This window comes from Phodopus roborovskii, unplaced genomic scaffold (assembly GCF_943737965.1).
Source record: "Phodopus roborovskii unplaced genomic scaffold, PHOROB, whole genome shotgun sequence".
Taxonomy (NCBI): domain Eukaryota; kingdom Metazoa; phylum Chordata; class Mammalia; order Rodentia; family Cricetidae; genus Phodopus; species Phodopus roborovskii.
The window spans coordinates 4,908,330-4,924,692 of record NW_026126578.1 but is presented as its reverse complement, the minus strand read 5'-3'; the positions used below and the strand labels follow the sequence as shown (position 1 = coordinate 4,924,692).

Genomic DNA, 16,363 nt, shown 5'->3' with positions numbered 1-16,363 from the left:
CTATACACTACGGTGATTTTCACTTTGGGATGGCATTCGGAAGAGAAAGGGTACCTGTCTACTCATTTCAATTTCCATCAGGATGGAAATGAAGATCAGTTTGCCTTGTTCTCAGCCATGAAATGAATGTGATGACAAGTGAGATGGTTAATATGCATTGTCAGCTTGACTGGCTTTCGAGTCACCAGGGAAACATAGTTTGGGGTGTGTCTATGAGACTGTTTCTAGAAAGGTTTAACTGAATGTGGCCAGCACCGTCGCATGGGCTGTGGGTCTCAGAGAGAATAAAAAGACAGCTGAGCGACAGCATTCTCCTTCCTCTCTGCTTCTTGACTGCAGATGTTATCTGACCAGCCACCTAGAGTTCCTGCTGCTATCACTTTCTCAACATGATGGGCTGTACTCCAAAACCATGAGACATAAGAACCCATTAAGCTGTGTTTGGTTGGTATTTTGTTTCAAAAACAGGAAAAAATAAGCACAGTAAATTTGCTTGTACCACCAAAGCAAAGTCACTACTTTCAACCTCTTCTCTGTTGTTACTTGCTGGGCAGTAAGTAACCAGATGATAAAACTGTTACAGAATCATGGCAACAGGAAAGCAGAGATGCTGAGCTCACTTGACCTGGGCCTAGCAGGGGTGTCTTCTCTCTGGTCCTACAGTGGATTTGCTTAACTCCTACTTCTGATGGAGATGCTAGTGAAGAAAAAAAATCTGCTCATCTTTTCAATACTTAGAAGCGTTGGCCAGCTGTGAATGTGTGTTGGGTGTGTGTGCATGTGTATATTTACCTTCTAATGCAATCATACACTCCCTGAGGGCAGATGCCCCTTAGAGTGAAGGTTCTGGATTTAGCCCATCTTTGATTGAAATTCTGGTCGTAAGCACGCTAGCTGTGTCACTTCAGTCCCCTCCATACCCTCTCTCTGCACATGTTTCTCAGTTGCAAAAGTGAGCACCATGCAAGTCCAGCAGGCTCTGGGATTTGGTGACAAAGCTGCTCACTGGTCAGTTTACTTTCCCCCTGCTTTCCTATTGGTGACTTTCCTTCTTTTGAAATGCACCTATACTACTTAGCTGCCATGTTTGTTAACTGATACAGTGTGTGAGAAGCTTTTGGAAAACCCTCTAAAGTATAGATTCGCAGGGCAGTTGTGGCACCCAAGAATCTGCATGGGGCTGTGAGTCTCAGTCACTGATACAATAAGTTGCTTCAAGACCTTACATTACTGTCATAGTTTGAATGTGGAGTATCTCCCATGGCTCATGCATCCCAAAACTGGGTTCCCTGCTGGTGGTGTTCTTTTGGGGGAGTTGCAAAACCTTTGGGAGGTGGGTCACTTAGGGGGGAATGCCGTGGTTCCAGCATTCTCTCTCTGCTTCCTGTTCTACTGTGAACAATCATTGGCTATATGTTTTCTCTGTCACAGTCAGGAGCCATTCTTGACACCATGGCTTGCCCACCTTGATGGCTATACCCTTTCAAAATGGGGGGTCATAAAAATCCTCCTTCTTAAGTTGTTTCTGTTTCTGCCATTTTTTCTGTGATCGCAATGAGGGGAAATGACTAATAATAATTGCTTTTCAGTGAAACACTGGCAAGAAACAAATGTATGGGATAAATCAGCTGGGATCCCAAGCACCTAGTGGTGGGGGTGGGGGTGGAACTGAGGCAAGTTCCTCATGCTTTGGGAGTGTGAAACTCACAGGTGCTCCAAGAAGAGGTGCTGAGACTATTGGTAACACCTGAGAGGTGCTTGATCGAGCTTTTACTCGCCTGAGGCATAGCCACACATTCTCATTTTGGGGGAAAACAATGCTCATTTTAGATTTGCCAGCTTTGTAGTGGCATTTAGTTCCCTTCCAAATGGAACGTTTTTTTTTTTTTTCATTTACCTCATGGGCAATACTCCTGATTAAAAGAAAAACCAATCTAGTTTAAAATTGCTTTTCTTAAGAAGAGTATAATTAGATCATTATGGGGATATGGTATTTCATGGTTTATTAATTTTAAAATATGTGTCAGCACCTCTAAGAGTAGAATCGACAGGGTCTCAAGTCAATAGCACTCCTCATGTGATTGGTAATTGTGTGAATATTAATGTGTTTACAGATAACTATTGTTTCCTTTTTAGCCAGAGATCTGATTAGTAGGTCTCAGGGATGGGAGGTCAGAGGGGGTGACAAAGGTCAGGGCCACAGTACAAAAAATTGACAGGCAAGTTGCTTATTCTGGGTGGTGTTTTCATCTCTGCTGTAAACCTCATCACCAGCTTGCCTATCCATCCTCTGTGAACCCAGCTGACCTGACTCTCACCACTCAGAGCTAGACTCCCTTAGAAATATGGGGACTAACATGTAAAGGTCCACTGAAAATCACAGTGAGCAGCCAAAGCTGCTGTTGGGCACAATGAGCAGGGGTACCACAATGTGAGTGGTGACTGTCCCCCAAGATTCATGAGTTAATGGTTTGGCTTCCTGCTGGCTGCTATTGGGAGGTGGTGGACACTTAAAAGAGGTGGAGTATAATGGGATTTTAGGTCACTTTGGCACAAGCCTTTGAAGGGATATAGAGGGACCATGGTCCCTTCTTTCTTGCTATCTTGCTGTGAAGTGAGCAGCTTTCCTCATGTTCCTACTGTAGTGTCACATGGACCCACTTGATCACAGACCAAGACCTCCAACTAGGAGCCTGCCCAAACAACCCTGTCGTCTTTATGAGTAGTTTATCTGCATTTGTCATAGCAACAGGAAGCTAAATAACACAGAGGAAGAACCTGGGTGGTCATGTCCCAGGCCTGGTAGTCATTTGAGTTTTTATGAAAAAACTAAATTCTGGGGAGGACAAGTGCCATGTAGCCAGCTTCTTCTGAAGTCAGACTGACATCTGACCATGGACACCTTCATATTGAGTGTGTCCTCGATCCCAGGGACCCCATCTGCATCTTTGCTGGCACAAAATTCTCATGGTGCACTTGGTCAACTCCAGGTCCATCTGCACATGTTCAATTGTTTTCCAAGTGCTTTCCCAGAAACAGGAGGTGCCCAGATCCTGGGATGGTGGGGCAGAGGCTCAGCAAATAACTCATCTCCCCAACTGCCTGCCCCTGTGAACTTCAGTTTTGTCATCTGTCAAGTTTAGGGCAGGCTGCACGACCACTCTGAGAGGACTGAGGCAGCCTTGCTGAACCCTCCTCACAACAGAGTGAGAAGCTGATAGTTTACTGCAGTTAGCAGCTTGAAGAGGGCCAAAGGGGGAAGAGGGCTCCATCTGGCCAAGGAGGCTGAGGCCCTCTAGCTAATGCAAGGACAGATAGATCCCTTGAGACACCACACAGCTGCCATCCCATCTGAGAAGGGATTCTTCTCGACCCTGTATTAAGAGGCATGGGTGTGGTGGCTTTTTTTTTTTAGTTATCGAGAAATAACAGGTGGATTGTAGCATGACAGTGTTACCTGGGTGGCTCTCAAGAACCAAGGCTCAGTCTTTTGGGTGTGTAGGAATCATTTGGAAGCAGTGAAGGGATTTTCATGCATTACCAGATTGCAATCAGAGGGTACTAGCTGTGACTGGAAGGGAGCCTTCAGACAGGTATGCTTAGTAGAAGTGGATATCTAGGGTCAGTCTCTCTGGGGGCAATGAGGGGTGGCAGGGAAGGGGCTGTGGCCATCAAAGGACAGTGAGAAATGATAGCTGAATATACCAATGTCTAGGTTGGGTATAGGGCTTGGGGTTGGATTAAGTCACAGCTTGGGTGGTTGCTACCCACACAGCCTCCTTTAGAGGCTGTCCAGGGACTGTCTTTGCCCCATTAGCCAAAGAATGAATTTGGGAAAGTGGTGGCAAGAGCTACTCTGTCAACAACTCACTATTCCAGTTGTTCAAGAAGTCCAGTCACAGAGTTCATCTCTTGGGGGAAGTATTTGCTTTTTATGCTAGAGAACTGGATTCATTCAAGTTTAGTAGTTTAACAGTGGTGGGAATAGACCACAATATGGTGGATCTTGTCATATTCCAGAGACTCATATATCTGCTAAGCCTTTTAATTCTCATGGAAGCCTAGGAAGAAGGCACTGATATAACCCAGGAAACAGGCACAGAAGGGTTAAGTGGGCCCTAGACTCATACAGGCAATATGTAGTAGCAATAGCTTGGGACTCAGTAGCTTCGGTCTCAAGTTCTTTTCTTCCCTGTCACCTAGTATCTGGATCTCTTATCCCTTGAGTGTTTCTGTTTCTTTGGCCTTCAGTATCTGCTCTATCCTTTTCCAGGAATCCCATAGCATTGCTACTTATTGTTTTTGCACCCACAGTGTCCCTTAACAACTCTGCATTGATCATGGGCATGTGTAGTTGTAAATGGATTCTTGACTAGGCTTTGGGGAATGGGAGATTTCCTTCCTCGGGGTCCAGCCTTCCTGCTGCAACTGTGTGGTTGGCTCCATCTTTGCATTGTCAAGAACCCTGCATATCCACTTGCCATTGGTGTATGTCTTGCCTGTTTGCCATCACTCCTCTAGCCATGCTCATGACAGACATTACTAGTTGATCCTTGATGAAAGGCTTATGATCCTCCTCAGCCCAGGCCTCCAGGTAATCACTATGGATTAATACAGCATAGAATAAGATGGCAGAGTTAGAAGTCTAGACCCCAGTGATGTCTGGTAGTGGTCTGGTTTTTGTGAAACAATCTTCCAGGTGTCTCTCTAGGAAGGTGGTTAAAGTCACATTACCCTGACCTTTAGGGAGAGGCAACCCAGCTGGAAAGACTCATCTAGTATTTATAAATTTCCTGGGGGCTAGAGTAATATCCTGCTCTGCATCTGATGTGGGCATCTCAGGTGGAGAGCCTTCTAGATTCCATAAACACCAGGAAATCTCTTGTGCTGAGAGCCAAGGCACAGGCAAAGGGCTGTTTCCTGGGTTTTGCAGGAGAATATACCTGGGCCCTGGAGTCAGCACATGCAGCCCTCAGTACAATGCATCTCTTCCTGAGTTTTCTCTTGCTGTTAGCTAAGAACATTTCACACATCAAACCCAGGTGACAGCACCCAGAATCTGTATTAAGTAGGATGCTGGGGGTATGATGGGCCTAGTGGGAGGCAGATCACTGTTGACTGTCAGTGTTCACCTTGGATGCGACAGCAGATCATGAGGCATGAGGCTCATAAGCCTGGGTGTGCTCCCCTTAAAATGGGCTGTGACTTACTCAGCCACAGAGTGGCTGTGACAGGAGTGGCAGGCATTCAGAAGACATACATGTAGACTGCTAAGTAGATGCTGGTTCCCTCCATCTTCTTTCTTTCCCCCTCTTTTCTTGGCTAGTGGCCAAAGGCTACTCAACCTTCTTTCCCTTCTTGGAAGCCTGTTTTCAAATAAGCTAACTCTCCTGCTTGCCTCCTCTCCCACATGGCCTGGGGTGGGGTTGGGGCTGAAGAAATATAGGATTTGATGGGGTTGGGTACGGAGGTCTGAGATCAAGGCTTGGTTCCACCTAAATCAGCTGGGCATTTGGTTAGTTGCAGAGCACCTCTGAGTCCCAGTTTCCCTCTAGGTACCTGATTGCAATAATAGTATATGTCTAACACATTGGGAATTGGAACAAGGCTATGAGTGAAATACTCTTAGTTTGGCGACTTGTGCACAGCAATTCTTGATACAAAGGCACAGGCAGGCTGATGGGCATCAGCTCGGAAGGTTGATAGAGTTCTTTAGCTTTCATTCTGGTAGGGAAGGATGATGGACAGCCTGATTATGTCCCACTTCCAAAATTCAATCAGGCTTGACCACTTGGTAATGAAAACAGAGAAGGGAGGGTGAACAAGAAGAGAGTGTTGTCCAGTGCCAGAACTGAGGCCAGCCAGCTGTGAGGCAGACAGGAAGGCTTTGTAGTCGGGCAGTTTTACAAGGCAGCATTCACCACGACCCTCTGATGGCTGTCTCTGATTAGATGGGGATCATATCCAGGGCTTTCACCAGCCTCTTCCTGATACCCCAAGCCAGTTCTTGATGGATTGTGTCCCACTGACTTTGTGAGCCCCAGCTGATGATTTGCACACCCTGGGAGCTGAGGGCAGACTAGATTTCTGGATCCCCTGGCATATCCTGGTTCTGCCACCACACGAATGCTACATTCTGTGGCTAGCCACCAGATCCTGCCTCACCTGGGCTATTTGCAAAAGTTATTCTTTGTTTCTTGTTGTGTAAGGCAATCTCTCCCTTGAAGGGTGGCAGAGTTCATGAAAGCTTAAGAGCTACTCATTGATTCATTTATCTCAAATCAAGAGGCTTCCAATTCTGAGGAGGGAGGACTGCTCTTCTGTTTCCCATAGGCTTTTGGGGGTTCCAGATCACTTCATATGGAAATGAACCTCTTGCAGAGAAAGAAGAGCATTCACAGAGCAGTGACAAGCCATTCCCCTGTACATAAGTGAGGAGCTCCAAAGATACAATGCCCCTATATAGAACTGGAAAGGCCTCAAGAATTCATATGAACACTTTTCTCCATCCTGTGGGTGAGAAAAACTGATGCAGGAGTAGAGCTGAAACTGTGGCCATTTCTACTTCATTGCTGAGTTTCAGGAATTCGTGAACAAGATCATACTTAATGGGGCAGGAAGAAGCCATTCTTACCAGTTTCTGGGTGACTCCTGGAGGAGCCCACTCGTAGGTTATGGTGTCAAAGGTGGGGTCTTTGCCGGTGGCAATGGGGTTGGTCATGATCATGCGGTTCCGTTTATAGATCCGGATGCCATCTCCACCTTTTATCCGGGCAGTGAGGGTGGCATACTTAGAGTCCATCAGCAGGCGCCCAATTTTCCGATCATCCTCTAGGTCAGAGCTCAGGCAGTGCTCCTCCTGGCTGCATTTACAAGACTTGCAAATTTTCCTGGGGGTCAAAGGAAAGGAGTGGGGTCATCCTCCAGAGAAGACGTGCTTTGGCTGTAGCAGCATCATCTACTCTTTTGTACCCAAGCACACAGTTTCACTTTATTAACCTGGAAAGACTGGCAGCAGACAGACAAGGTCTTTGGGACAGGGAAGAGCATTGGGGCAGAACACCTGTCTCTCTTTCTGTCTAGCTTTGGGGAACTCAGAAAGCAAATATCATCTGAGGAGGCATCAGTTTCCTCTTGGTGGTTACCACAGCAAAAGCAAATTTATTCAAAATGTGTGCAGATTGTGGTCTGAACCCATCTCCTGACTTTCATTTTACAAATAAAGTTTTATTGAAACACAGCATGCTCATTTTTTGTATGCCTACCCTTGGCTGCTTTGGAGCTAGAACAGCACAGTTGAATATTTACAACAGAGGCCCTATGACCCTCAAAACCTAAAATATTACTTGGCCCTTTATAAAACAAAAGTATGCTAAGTTTGCTGCTCTTAAGAATCATTAAAATTGTCTCCTATGATTCATGAGCTGCATAAGTTCTGGTTGAAATTCTGCAGCATGCCCACTGAAGGGAGATCTGGTGGGAATTTTCTTCAGATTTGTGGACAGAAGCCAGGGGGACGGGAGTGAACTGAGTAAAACCTTCCAGCTGGGGAGATTGATGTCTCTGGAGGGTGGCTCTGTCAGGGGCCCAGGAGGAGGAAATACATTTTGGGGGAGTTTCAAGTTCACTTGAAAGCCCTGGTGCCTCTCTCTCTGACAATTAATAAAAGAAAGTGTTTGACTGTTTTGTGTCATGCTGTTAATGTTTAGAACTCCAGAGAGTTCCATGGTGTGAGAAGAAAAGTGTTCTCCCTTCCCTCCCTTCACAGGCCTGTCACCATAGGTTTGCTGTGCAGTGTCTCAGACACCCCAGTGTGTGCAAATTTAAGAGATTGTTAAAAAAAAAGTGAGCAATGTTAAGACCAACCGCAGGGACTAGGGCAAGGCAAGGGGTCTTGGCTGTAGACGCATTATGGGGTAAAAACAACACCCAACAACCCTGTTTGCTTTTTATATCTGGCTGTCAGAGATATCATTGGATAGTCTTACAGCCATGGTCACTCAACTCAGATCATGTCCCTCAGTGGGTAGTCAGCAATGTTGGTAGTTTTTATTATCATGGCTAGGAGGCAGGGTGCCCTGTCATCTAGTGGATAAAATCCTGGGATGTGGACAAACACATCCTATAGTTCAGCCTCCTTCAATGAAGCACCAGTAGCCCCAAAACTTTAATAGTGTGTGTTGGGGATGGAGTTGAGAAGTGCACCTCATTTGAAGAGGGAGCTTAACTGGAACCTCCAATGAGCTCACAATTGGCATGGCAGGAGAGTGAAGTGTAACACAAAGCAGGAGAAAGCCAAACTGCAATAGAATTATGGGGCATAGGATACTTCTGCTACCCCTGACTCACTCCCAAATGTGAGTAGGTGGGGCACAGATGAGAGATCGGTGCTTTGTGCTCTGGAGTCTGGAAACTGTTGCATTAAGAAAGCCTAAAAAGGTCCCAAGTTTTGTTTAGTGCCAGGCAGCTTCACATCTGGTGGCATGATGGACAGATTGTTCACATCTGGTTTACTGCCATGTGACAAGAGTTAAATCTATGACCTGAAGGACTTATCCCAGCACCATAGGAAAAAAGGACCTTAAGGGTAGTGCAGGGTACACATGAGAAGTCTTTTCGTTTTGGTCCCACAGAAGAGTCCCTGTTATATGTAAGCGGGCGTCTCATTCATAGTCCATTGGATTCTCTTTGCTGGGAGGCTGGTAATAGACAGTGATAGTCATTTTCACTTGAGAGGTGACAACAGCAGAAGTGGAAAGAAAAGCTCAGTGTGTCAGGACACAGGAAAGCCCCAACTGTAAGCCCTTTGTGTTCCCCTTGACCCTTTAATCTCCCTGTACCCTATATGTGGACATGGATGGAGAGGCTGCTCTGGGCTGTTTTGGTTAATATGGAATTCCAGGATGCTACCGGAGCCACAGGGAATGCAAACCGTTTAAGACAGGGAAACATTAGCAGACATGAGGATGTTCATTGAGATAGTGTGTTCATGTTACTTCCTCTGACAGCTGTGCTCTTCTTACTCTGGGTAGACTGCTGCACTGTGACAGTTGAGAAGACACCACCCCACTCTACCCCCACTTCTTGTTAGGAACCCATATTGTGAAGGACACATACACATCCCCAAAGAACCTAAGTAGCATTAATGTGGCCAATTCTTCCCTCTTTTTGGATAGTGGGCTTTCCCTTCAAACCAGGTTGACTGACATTCAATAATTTAAATATCTGTTGTGATTTGAATATGAAATATCCTGCATAGTCTCACATGTTTGGATAATTGGCCCCCAGCTGATGGTGATTTTTATCTACTTACAGAAGTAGAAATTTGCTGAAGGAAGGATATCACTGACCATTGGGGGTGGGCTTTGAAATTTTATAGACTGAACCTACTTCCTATTTTCTCTCTCTTCTGGACTGCTGATGCAAAGTAAGGGCCCGGCCTCACGTTCCTGCTGTCATGCTTTCCTCACCAAGATGAACTATCTATACTTTCTATAACTGTGAATCCAAGTAAGTTCTTTCTCTTACAGTTGCTTTGGTTGGGGTATTTATCACAGCAACAGAAATTAAACTAATACAGCATCTTCCTCAACTGACTACGAAAACTGAGACATGAAGGTGTGGAAGTGTTTCCCTCCTGAGATGCTGTGACATCATTGCATTGACATGGGTTGAATTTAAGTTCCTTGTATGGTCATTCTAATGCAAGATGTCATGTCCTATGTAGGACCTCTAAATTCAATTTATGCTTCTCAAAAAATTCACTTGATATTCAACCCAAGGGCAGGATGACAAGGAAACATAGGGATTAAAACAATGCAAGGAGACTTCTGTTCCTAGGAAGCATGAAGGATAGAGCTGGATTGTTCTGCCCTCATAATCAACTGGACAACCAAACCACATTTACTACAGGACTGTTTTTAGGATGCTAGGTAGTGGTAGCCTGGGACTGACCCTTGCACATCTAGTGAACATTTACTCCCTGTCTCAGGATGTTTATAGAGACCATCTAGCTGTCCATAAAGAGTTCAAAAGATTCCTCAATATTGTCTGCAAGAGACCCCGATGCAAGGACTAGTAGAATTGACACATGGATCAGTTAACTTCCCTCCAGGCTATAATCTTGTCAAATGGCTAAAACAGGAATGGATGGAGTCCTTGCTGCTGGGCTCAAGTCAGCTGAAGGAGGAAGTTAGGTAGGGGATAGAGGCCTGGGTAGTATGACTTCTGAGGTCTCTTCCATGTGGAAGAGCATGTGGGCTCCTCTGAAGCTGAGGCCTGTCAGGAATGGAGGAAAGGAATGGGCATTGCTTTAAAAGCTCACAACCTGCTGTAGTGTAGTGTAGATGTTTAAGAGCAAGAGACTGTGTTTCACTCAGACCTAAGTTCAAGTCACATCAGTTAGTAAATTCTTCCCAATTATCCACCTTTCTTGTACATGCAAAAAGGAAAAACACTAATATATAATAATATATAATTTCAATATAGAAGAGTCTGCTTACTAATAAGTAGGTTGTTTTTTTTTTGAGACAGGGTCTCATGCATACCAGATATTTTTCAACTGCGATCTCACCATGGCTATCAGCATCTTAGGAAACACCTGGGGAATGTTTATCCCATTGTATGTCCAAGCTATAAAAAGACAATGAGAACAAAAGCTCTTGGTTTGCTGTGGTGTTCTATGGAGTGTGGCCTCTCTCTTTGTGGCAGCAGAGACAGTCATCCAGTTTGTGTCCTACACAGCTCTAGAGCTACTGTCTGCTACTGACATGAAGATTGCTGGGCCATTATGTTTGTTGGCAGCCTCAACATTGTTTCAGAGCCCTCAGAGATAAAAGAAGAACGACAAATTCCAGAACTCTAGCCAGATCTGACACTCCTCATGTAAAAATATTAATCACAGGATCTGGTTTCCCAATACTGTGGACAGAATGGCTTTGGCTGTGTGGTGTGTGTGTGTGTGTGTGTGTGTGTGTGTGTGTGTGTGTGTGTGTGTGTGTGCGCCTCTGTGTGTGAAGTCAGGGGATAACTTCGGGTGTCATTTCTGGGTGCTGTCTTGCGTGTTATTTGAGAAGGAATCTTCTTACTTTAGAACTTGTAAGAAGTTATACTGGAATTTGTCAAGAAGACTAGTTGGGTGGTCAGGAAGCATCAGGGATCCTCCTGTCTTTGCCTCCTTAGATACATTTGAGTTTTGGGATGGAAGATCAAGTCCTCAAGATTGTAAGGTAAGCATTTTACTGGCAGAATTCTCCCCTAGTTCTACCCTTGGCCTCTATTTCAGGAGCCACACCTAGGTTAAAATCCACCCCAGAGACCTTTCTTCAGTAAGGAAAGAGCAAGTCAATCTTCAGACCTGAGAGGTGATGGTCTTTCTCCAAAGGCTTGCCCAATCCAGCTTCCCATAATCATCTGTTGTGGCTTATATATAGAATGTCTCCACTAGCCTGGTGTGTTTGAATATGTAGTCCCAGCTGGTAGCTGTTTTGTAAGGTTATAGAAACATTAAGAGATGGAGCCTTGCTTGAGGGAGTGTCTCCATGGGAGTGGGGCCTTGGGGCTTTCATAGCCCAGTTCTACTTCCTGTCTGGCCTTTTCTTTCAGTTCCATTAAAATGTTAGGAGTAGCAACTGCACTCTCCTGCCATCAGGCCTTCTTTTCATGGCGATGGTATCCCCTTGGACTGTGAACCAAAAGAAACTCTTCCTCCCTTAAATTGCTTCTTGCTAGATGTTTGGTCACAGCAAGAAAAAAAAAATCTTGCTGGAGCAGGCTTGATAGTATTTACCTTGAAATGGTTTATGAAGTGCAAAGCAACTTTCCCTTGTCTTTGCTCCCAAAGATCTTTACATCATTCACTCATTCCTGAGTTAGGACAAGCAGAAAGGCTCTAATTCTCCAGCTGCCCTTCCTAGCATGCATCCTCCTACCCCGTGCCAGCAGAGAAAACCACCCACATTTTTGGAAAGGACAGTCAAGAAACAAAAGCAGAGTCCACTTGACCAAATCCATTACCTCCACGAATGAGGCTCGAAGCCGGAGCACATTCCCTTGCACCGCAGACAAGACACTCCTCTTGCGGACTGCTGCTGGCTCAGGGACATCTGGAAAAGGAGACACAGAGAGGGTGTTTTTCTTCACATTGACCTCTGGGAGCCTTGGCATAACAGCAAAGGGACTGTGTGGGGTTCAAAGGGCTTCTGATCAATATGCTGCCACTCACAGTTTACTGGGAACAGAAAAGAGCATCCGGGAATGGGGCCATAGGCTGCAAGTGTTGAAGGGTGGGGCCCTTCCTAATAAAAGCTCTACTGGGGCTCACTGCCAGGATCCAGGGCTGTCTCCGAATGCCTGGGCTGTCTGCTTCTTTCCCCACCTTCACTCATTCCTTAATCTGTCTATCACTGGAACGGAATCTTCCAGAGTGTCTCCTTCATTGCCTTCTGATTTATCGATAGGATGTGACTGAACCAACATCACAGGCACAAACAAAGAACATGCTTCCAGCTGTTTATGGCTCAGGGCAGGACTTAAATATTTTTCTAGTACCGAAAACAATCTCGGGAGCATTTGAGAAATCTCTTCTGGAGGGAGGGCAACACATAAGGCAGGTTTTGTTATTCATTACAAGCCCAAGGAACTAGAAATGCCTTTGGCTGCCATTGCTGCTATGGTTAAATCCAGTGGCTCTCCTGGGGTCCTCGAACCAGGAACTTTACTTACAAGCTCACCAGAAATGCAAAATCCCTGGTCCCCTTTTATCACACGGCCCGTTAACAGAATTCCTAGAAATGTATTATGTCAGAATTGGAGAGGTGGTGGGTTAGTGATGGATCTGCAGGCCAAGAAACTTAACCCAGTTTTCCTCTGGGGGCAGGGGAGGGGAAGGCTTAGTAGAGGTGTGTGTACCATCTTGGTCTTATCAGAAGCAGGCAGGGCTCAACCCATTAGAAATGTAAAGGAATAAGCCCCTCATTTTAACAAATGCACAGTGGCATAGCATTTACTTAGTGTCCGCTCCCTGCTGTGCATGGGGGCTTTAACGTTAGATGCTGTATGCCCTAAAGTGATACATCAGCCAGGGACTATAGAGAGGGAAGCTCATAATTCTCACTTAATTTTGCAAACTGCTGCTGAGTAAAAGCAAGGGTTATGCTATGATTCCAGACTGCAAGTCTAGCTATGGTAACGGTTATGATTTGGACATAAACATCAGATGTATGGAAGAAGGCATCTGTCAGTAAACCCACATGGGACAGCTGGGGAGGCTTCTTCAACTAGGTCATTTGGGGATTTAGATTGTGCAGGATGAATAGACAGAAAATGGAGGGAAGGGAAGCCTGGCATTGGAAAGGGACTGTGGAAAGAACAAATGGTAGTGCATGTATTGTGGGGTGGCGATTGTAGTGTGCTTCTGGGGCCATTTGTGCTCAGGCACAACCCACATGAAAGAGTCTTGGCGTGTCCTGAACTCACAGGGCAGGCACAGGCTAGATTGTCTGTCTAGTGAGCTCCTTGTTTCTGCTTCTCCAGCTCTGGTATTACCAACATGTACCAACCACCACACTGGCTTTTGTTTATGTGGGGTCTAGAGATAAAACTCAGGTCCTCATGCTTGTAAGGTAAGGATTTTCGTGACTTTTCTTTAGCCTTCTGTTTGGTTCTAAAAGGCATGTGTAGAGGTGGGGGTCAGGAGGGGACCTGGTGAAGTTTGTAAGTGAATCTCCCCTCATTGCCAGCATTAGGATTTAGCACAGTGATCATTTACAATCTCCATCTCCTGCACCCAAGTCTCCCAATGACTAGGCCAGCAGTGTAGTTATAGCTAGTCAGAGGACGGTATGTTATATTTGTATCTGATTAGTACTAAAATCATGTTATACTTTATTTTTTCCTGAAATGGGTCTTACCATGGGATCTATTCTGGCCCAAACATGAGATGCTCCAACCTTAGCCCCTTGGGGGTTAAGATTACAGACCTATGCTAAGTGTGAGCATCTAGATGGCTCAGATCATTAACCATCTTCCTCAGTTGGGGGCTCTGTTCCAGAGACATAACTTTGTTCCTTAAAGCTATTAGCCTTTATCTATCCTTGCATCCAACTCCCCTCCTCCTCCCCTACACCTGGAATTATACTAGCTGAAATGTAGCAATCTTTCCACTACTGAGTGCTTCCAATTGGGTTTACTTAATTCATGAATAAGGCTTCATTGTTGGAGTGTTTCAGATATACCCGAAGGCCTGGAAAGAAGACATTCATGGAAGTGTTTCCTAAGTGGTACAGCAGGCCTGAGCAGAGCTCATTTCCTAACGAGGGGCTATTTAACAGTCCTCCCAGAAGAGGACTAGTTTTGAGGTCTGATCTGGACTTGAGTCTCAGTGTGGTTGCTAACTCCTGTTTGGTTGAGAAACAGTGATGTAAGACAGTACAGTTCCTCACTGTGTCAGCCTGTGATGTGGGGACCAGCCTCACTGTGCTGGGTCTGGCATTTATCAACTATGTGTGTGACTGGATGCAAGCCATTGTCCTGCCTAGATTAGGTTTCTAATTTGTGAAACCAGAAAACCACCTGGGTGGGGCTGCCTGGATTGTGTTCCCCACAGTACTCATTTGTGAGATGTTACAGAGTAGTTCATAGCAGCAGGGTGAGGATCACGTGAGTGAATACAAATGTTGGGCACTGGATATGCAAGGGCTTCCAACCTCTGAAAGGCCACCCTGTGCTAGCTGCAACAGGAGAATGGGGGAGTAAGCCCCTATCTCAGGGAGAAAGACCCTGATGAGGGGTCAGGCTGGGCTGAACTTTAGTTCCACTTTTGTCCCTCTCTCTTATTGTACAGGACCAGTGGCTGGACTTGTTGAGGCTTTCTCTTCCTGACTCACTAGGATAATAGGAACCCAACATGCCTCGTGGAGTTGTCAAGAAGATTAAACGAGAAACTGGAAAGGATGTAGCATGCACTTGTTATATGCCCAGTATTTGCTCTTGTCATTAGATCTTATGAAAGACAAATTGAAAGACCTTGAATTGGTTGTTCTGGAAATTTCTTTCAAGTGTTTGCTTCCTTGGGGACTTCTGGGGAACTACTTTTGGAAGAACAGACCCCATATGTTTTTTTTTTTATTCTCTGCTTCCTTCCTTATCTATTTGTTGTCTCTATGATTAGATTTAAAAAGTAAAAAACAAACAAACAAAACACAAAACACAAGGCCAGCACAGGCTCCATACTTTGTGATTAACTCAGTAAGCAAGGCTGATTTTAGCCTTTGTCCTTGGGAAACTCTTGGTTTTGTTCTGCTTTCTATTGGTTAAATTTATTGATAATCTCATACATGTATAATAAATACACTCCCATCTTCTTTTATCTCCATTTCCATCAGGTCAACCTCCCCCACCCTTCCCTACAAATCTGTTTCTCACATCATGTCATTTCCTTTAACCAGAACTGTGCATGTGTAACCATGGTTTGGAGCTATCCATTGGAGCCTGGTGGGTACACAACAGAAAAGACTGACATTCTACTTCCTAGATTTTCTTAGTAGTTGCAATTTCAGGAAGAGGGACAGGGCTCTATGAGCTCCTTTCCCATCCATGACTGGCTGCAGACAGGCCAAGCTCATGCAGGCCCAATATAGGTAGTCCAAATGGCAGTGTTGTACCTAATAGTCTCCTTCAGTGAAGCTGTTCCTAATCAAGAAAGGTCACTATTTTTAAGCAAGTGATGAGGGAAAAGACCTATCCTTGGGCCAAACAGGCATATCGATGTAGGTACAGGAAGCAGAACTTAGTCTTCAGTCTACCAGTGGGCCAGTTTCCATGACAATAAAAGTTCTAGGAAAGAAAAATAATGGCCTTGCAAGGAAGAGTTACATTTGGGCAATTGGGCCATGCATGCAACTAGCTTTCTGGCTGACTATTCAATGCAATAAACAGTCATTTGTTCACTGCATGCCATTCATTGGAGCCAGGCAGACCCAAGTATCTTCAACACAGAGGAAATGATGACCTTGCTGATTGAGGAGGGGGAGGAGCATTAGCCAGAAGCAGAGCTCCAAACAAGAGCCTCTGGTTTATAAACAGTGCACGTCTCTGATGGAGATGCTGTTGATGGACAGACAGCACTGTGTCTCCATCCTCTCCCAGTAGCTGAGAATAGACACTTAAGGGGACCAGCCTTTTAGCAAAGGTTTCTCAGAATGTGTTTTCTCTCGAGGGGGAGAAAATGCATTTTGACAACTGTTTTTGGCTCTGGTTTGGTAGGATGTGGAACAGGTAATATAATGCCTCAGAACTGAATCGTTCTTTTACTTATTTATTTCTTATTTTCTTGTTTTTACATTCAAACCAAAGCTTCTCTTCC

At 45.2% G+C, this 16,363-nt stretch overlaps 1 protein-coding gene across 1 annotated transcript in view; it reads right to left on the bottom strand.

Annotated features, from left to right (window-relative positions):
• Positions 1-16,363, bottom strand: part of Lmcd1 (LIM and cysteine rich domains 1) — a 63,189-nt gene that overhangs the window by 17,609 nt on the left and 29,217 nt on the right. The window contains exons 2-3 of the mRNA XM_051203587.1: positions 12,016-12,104; positions 6,635-6,890 (exon numbers count right to left, since the gene is read on the bottom strand). Coding sequence (XP_051059544.1) covers positions 6,635-6,890; positions 12,016-12,104 — 345 coding nt within the window. The remainder of the gene's footprint in view (positions 1-6,634; positions 6,891-12,015; positions 12,105-16,363) is intronic.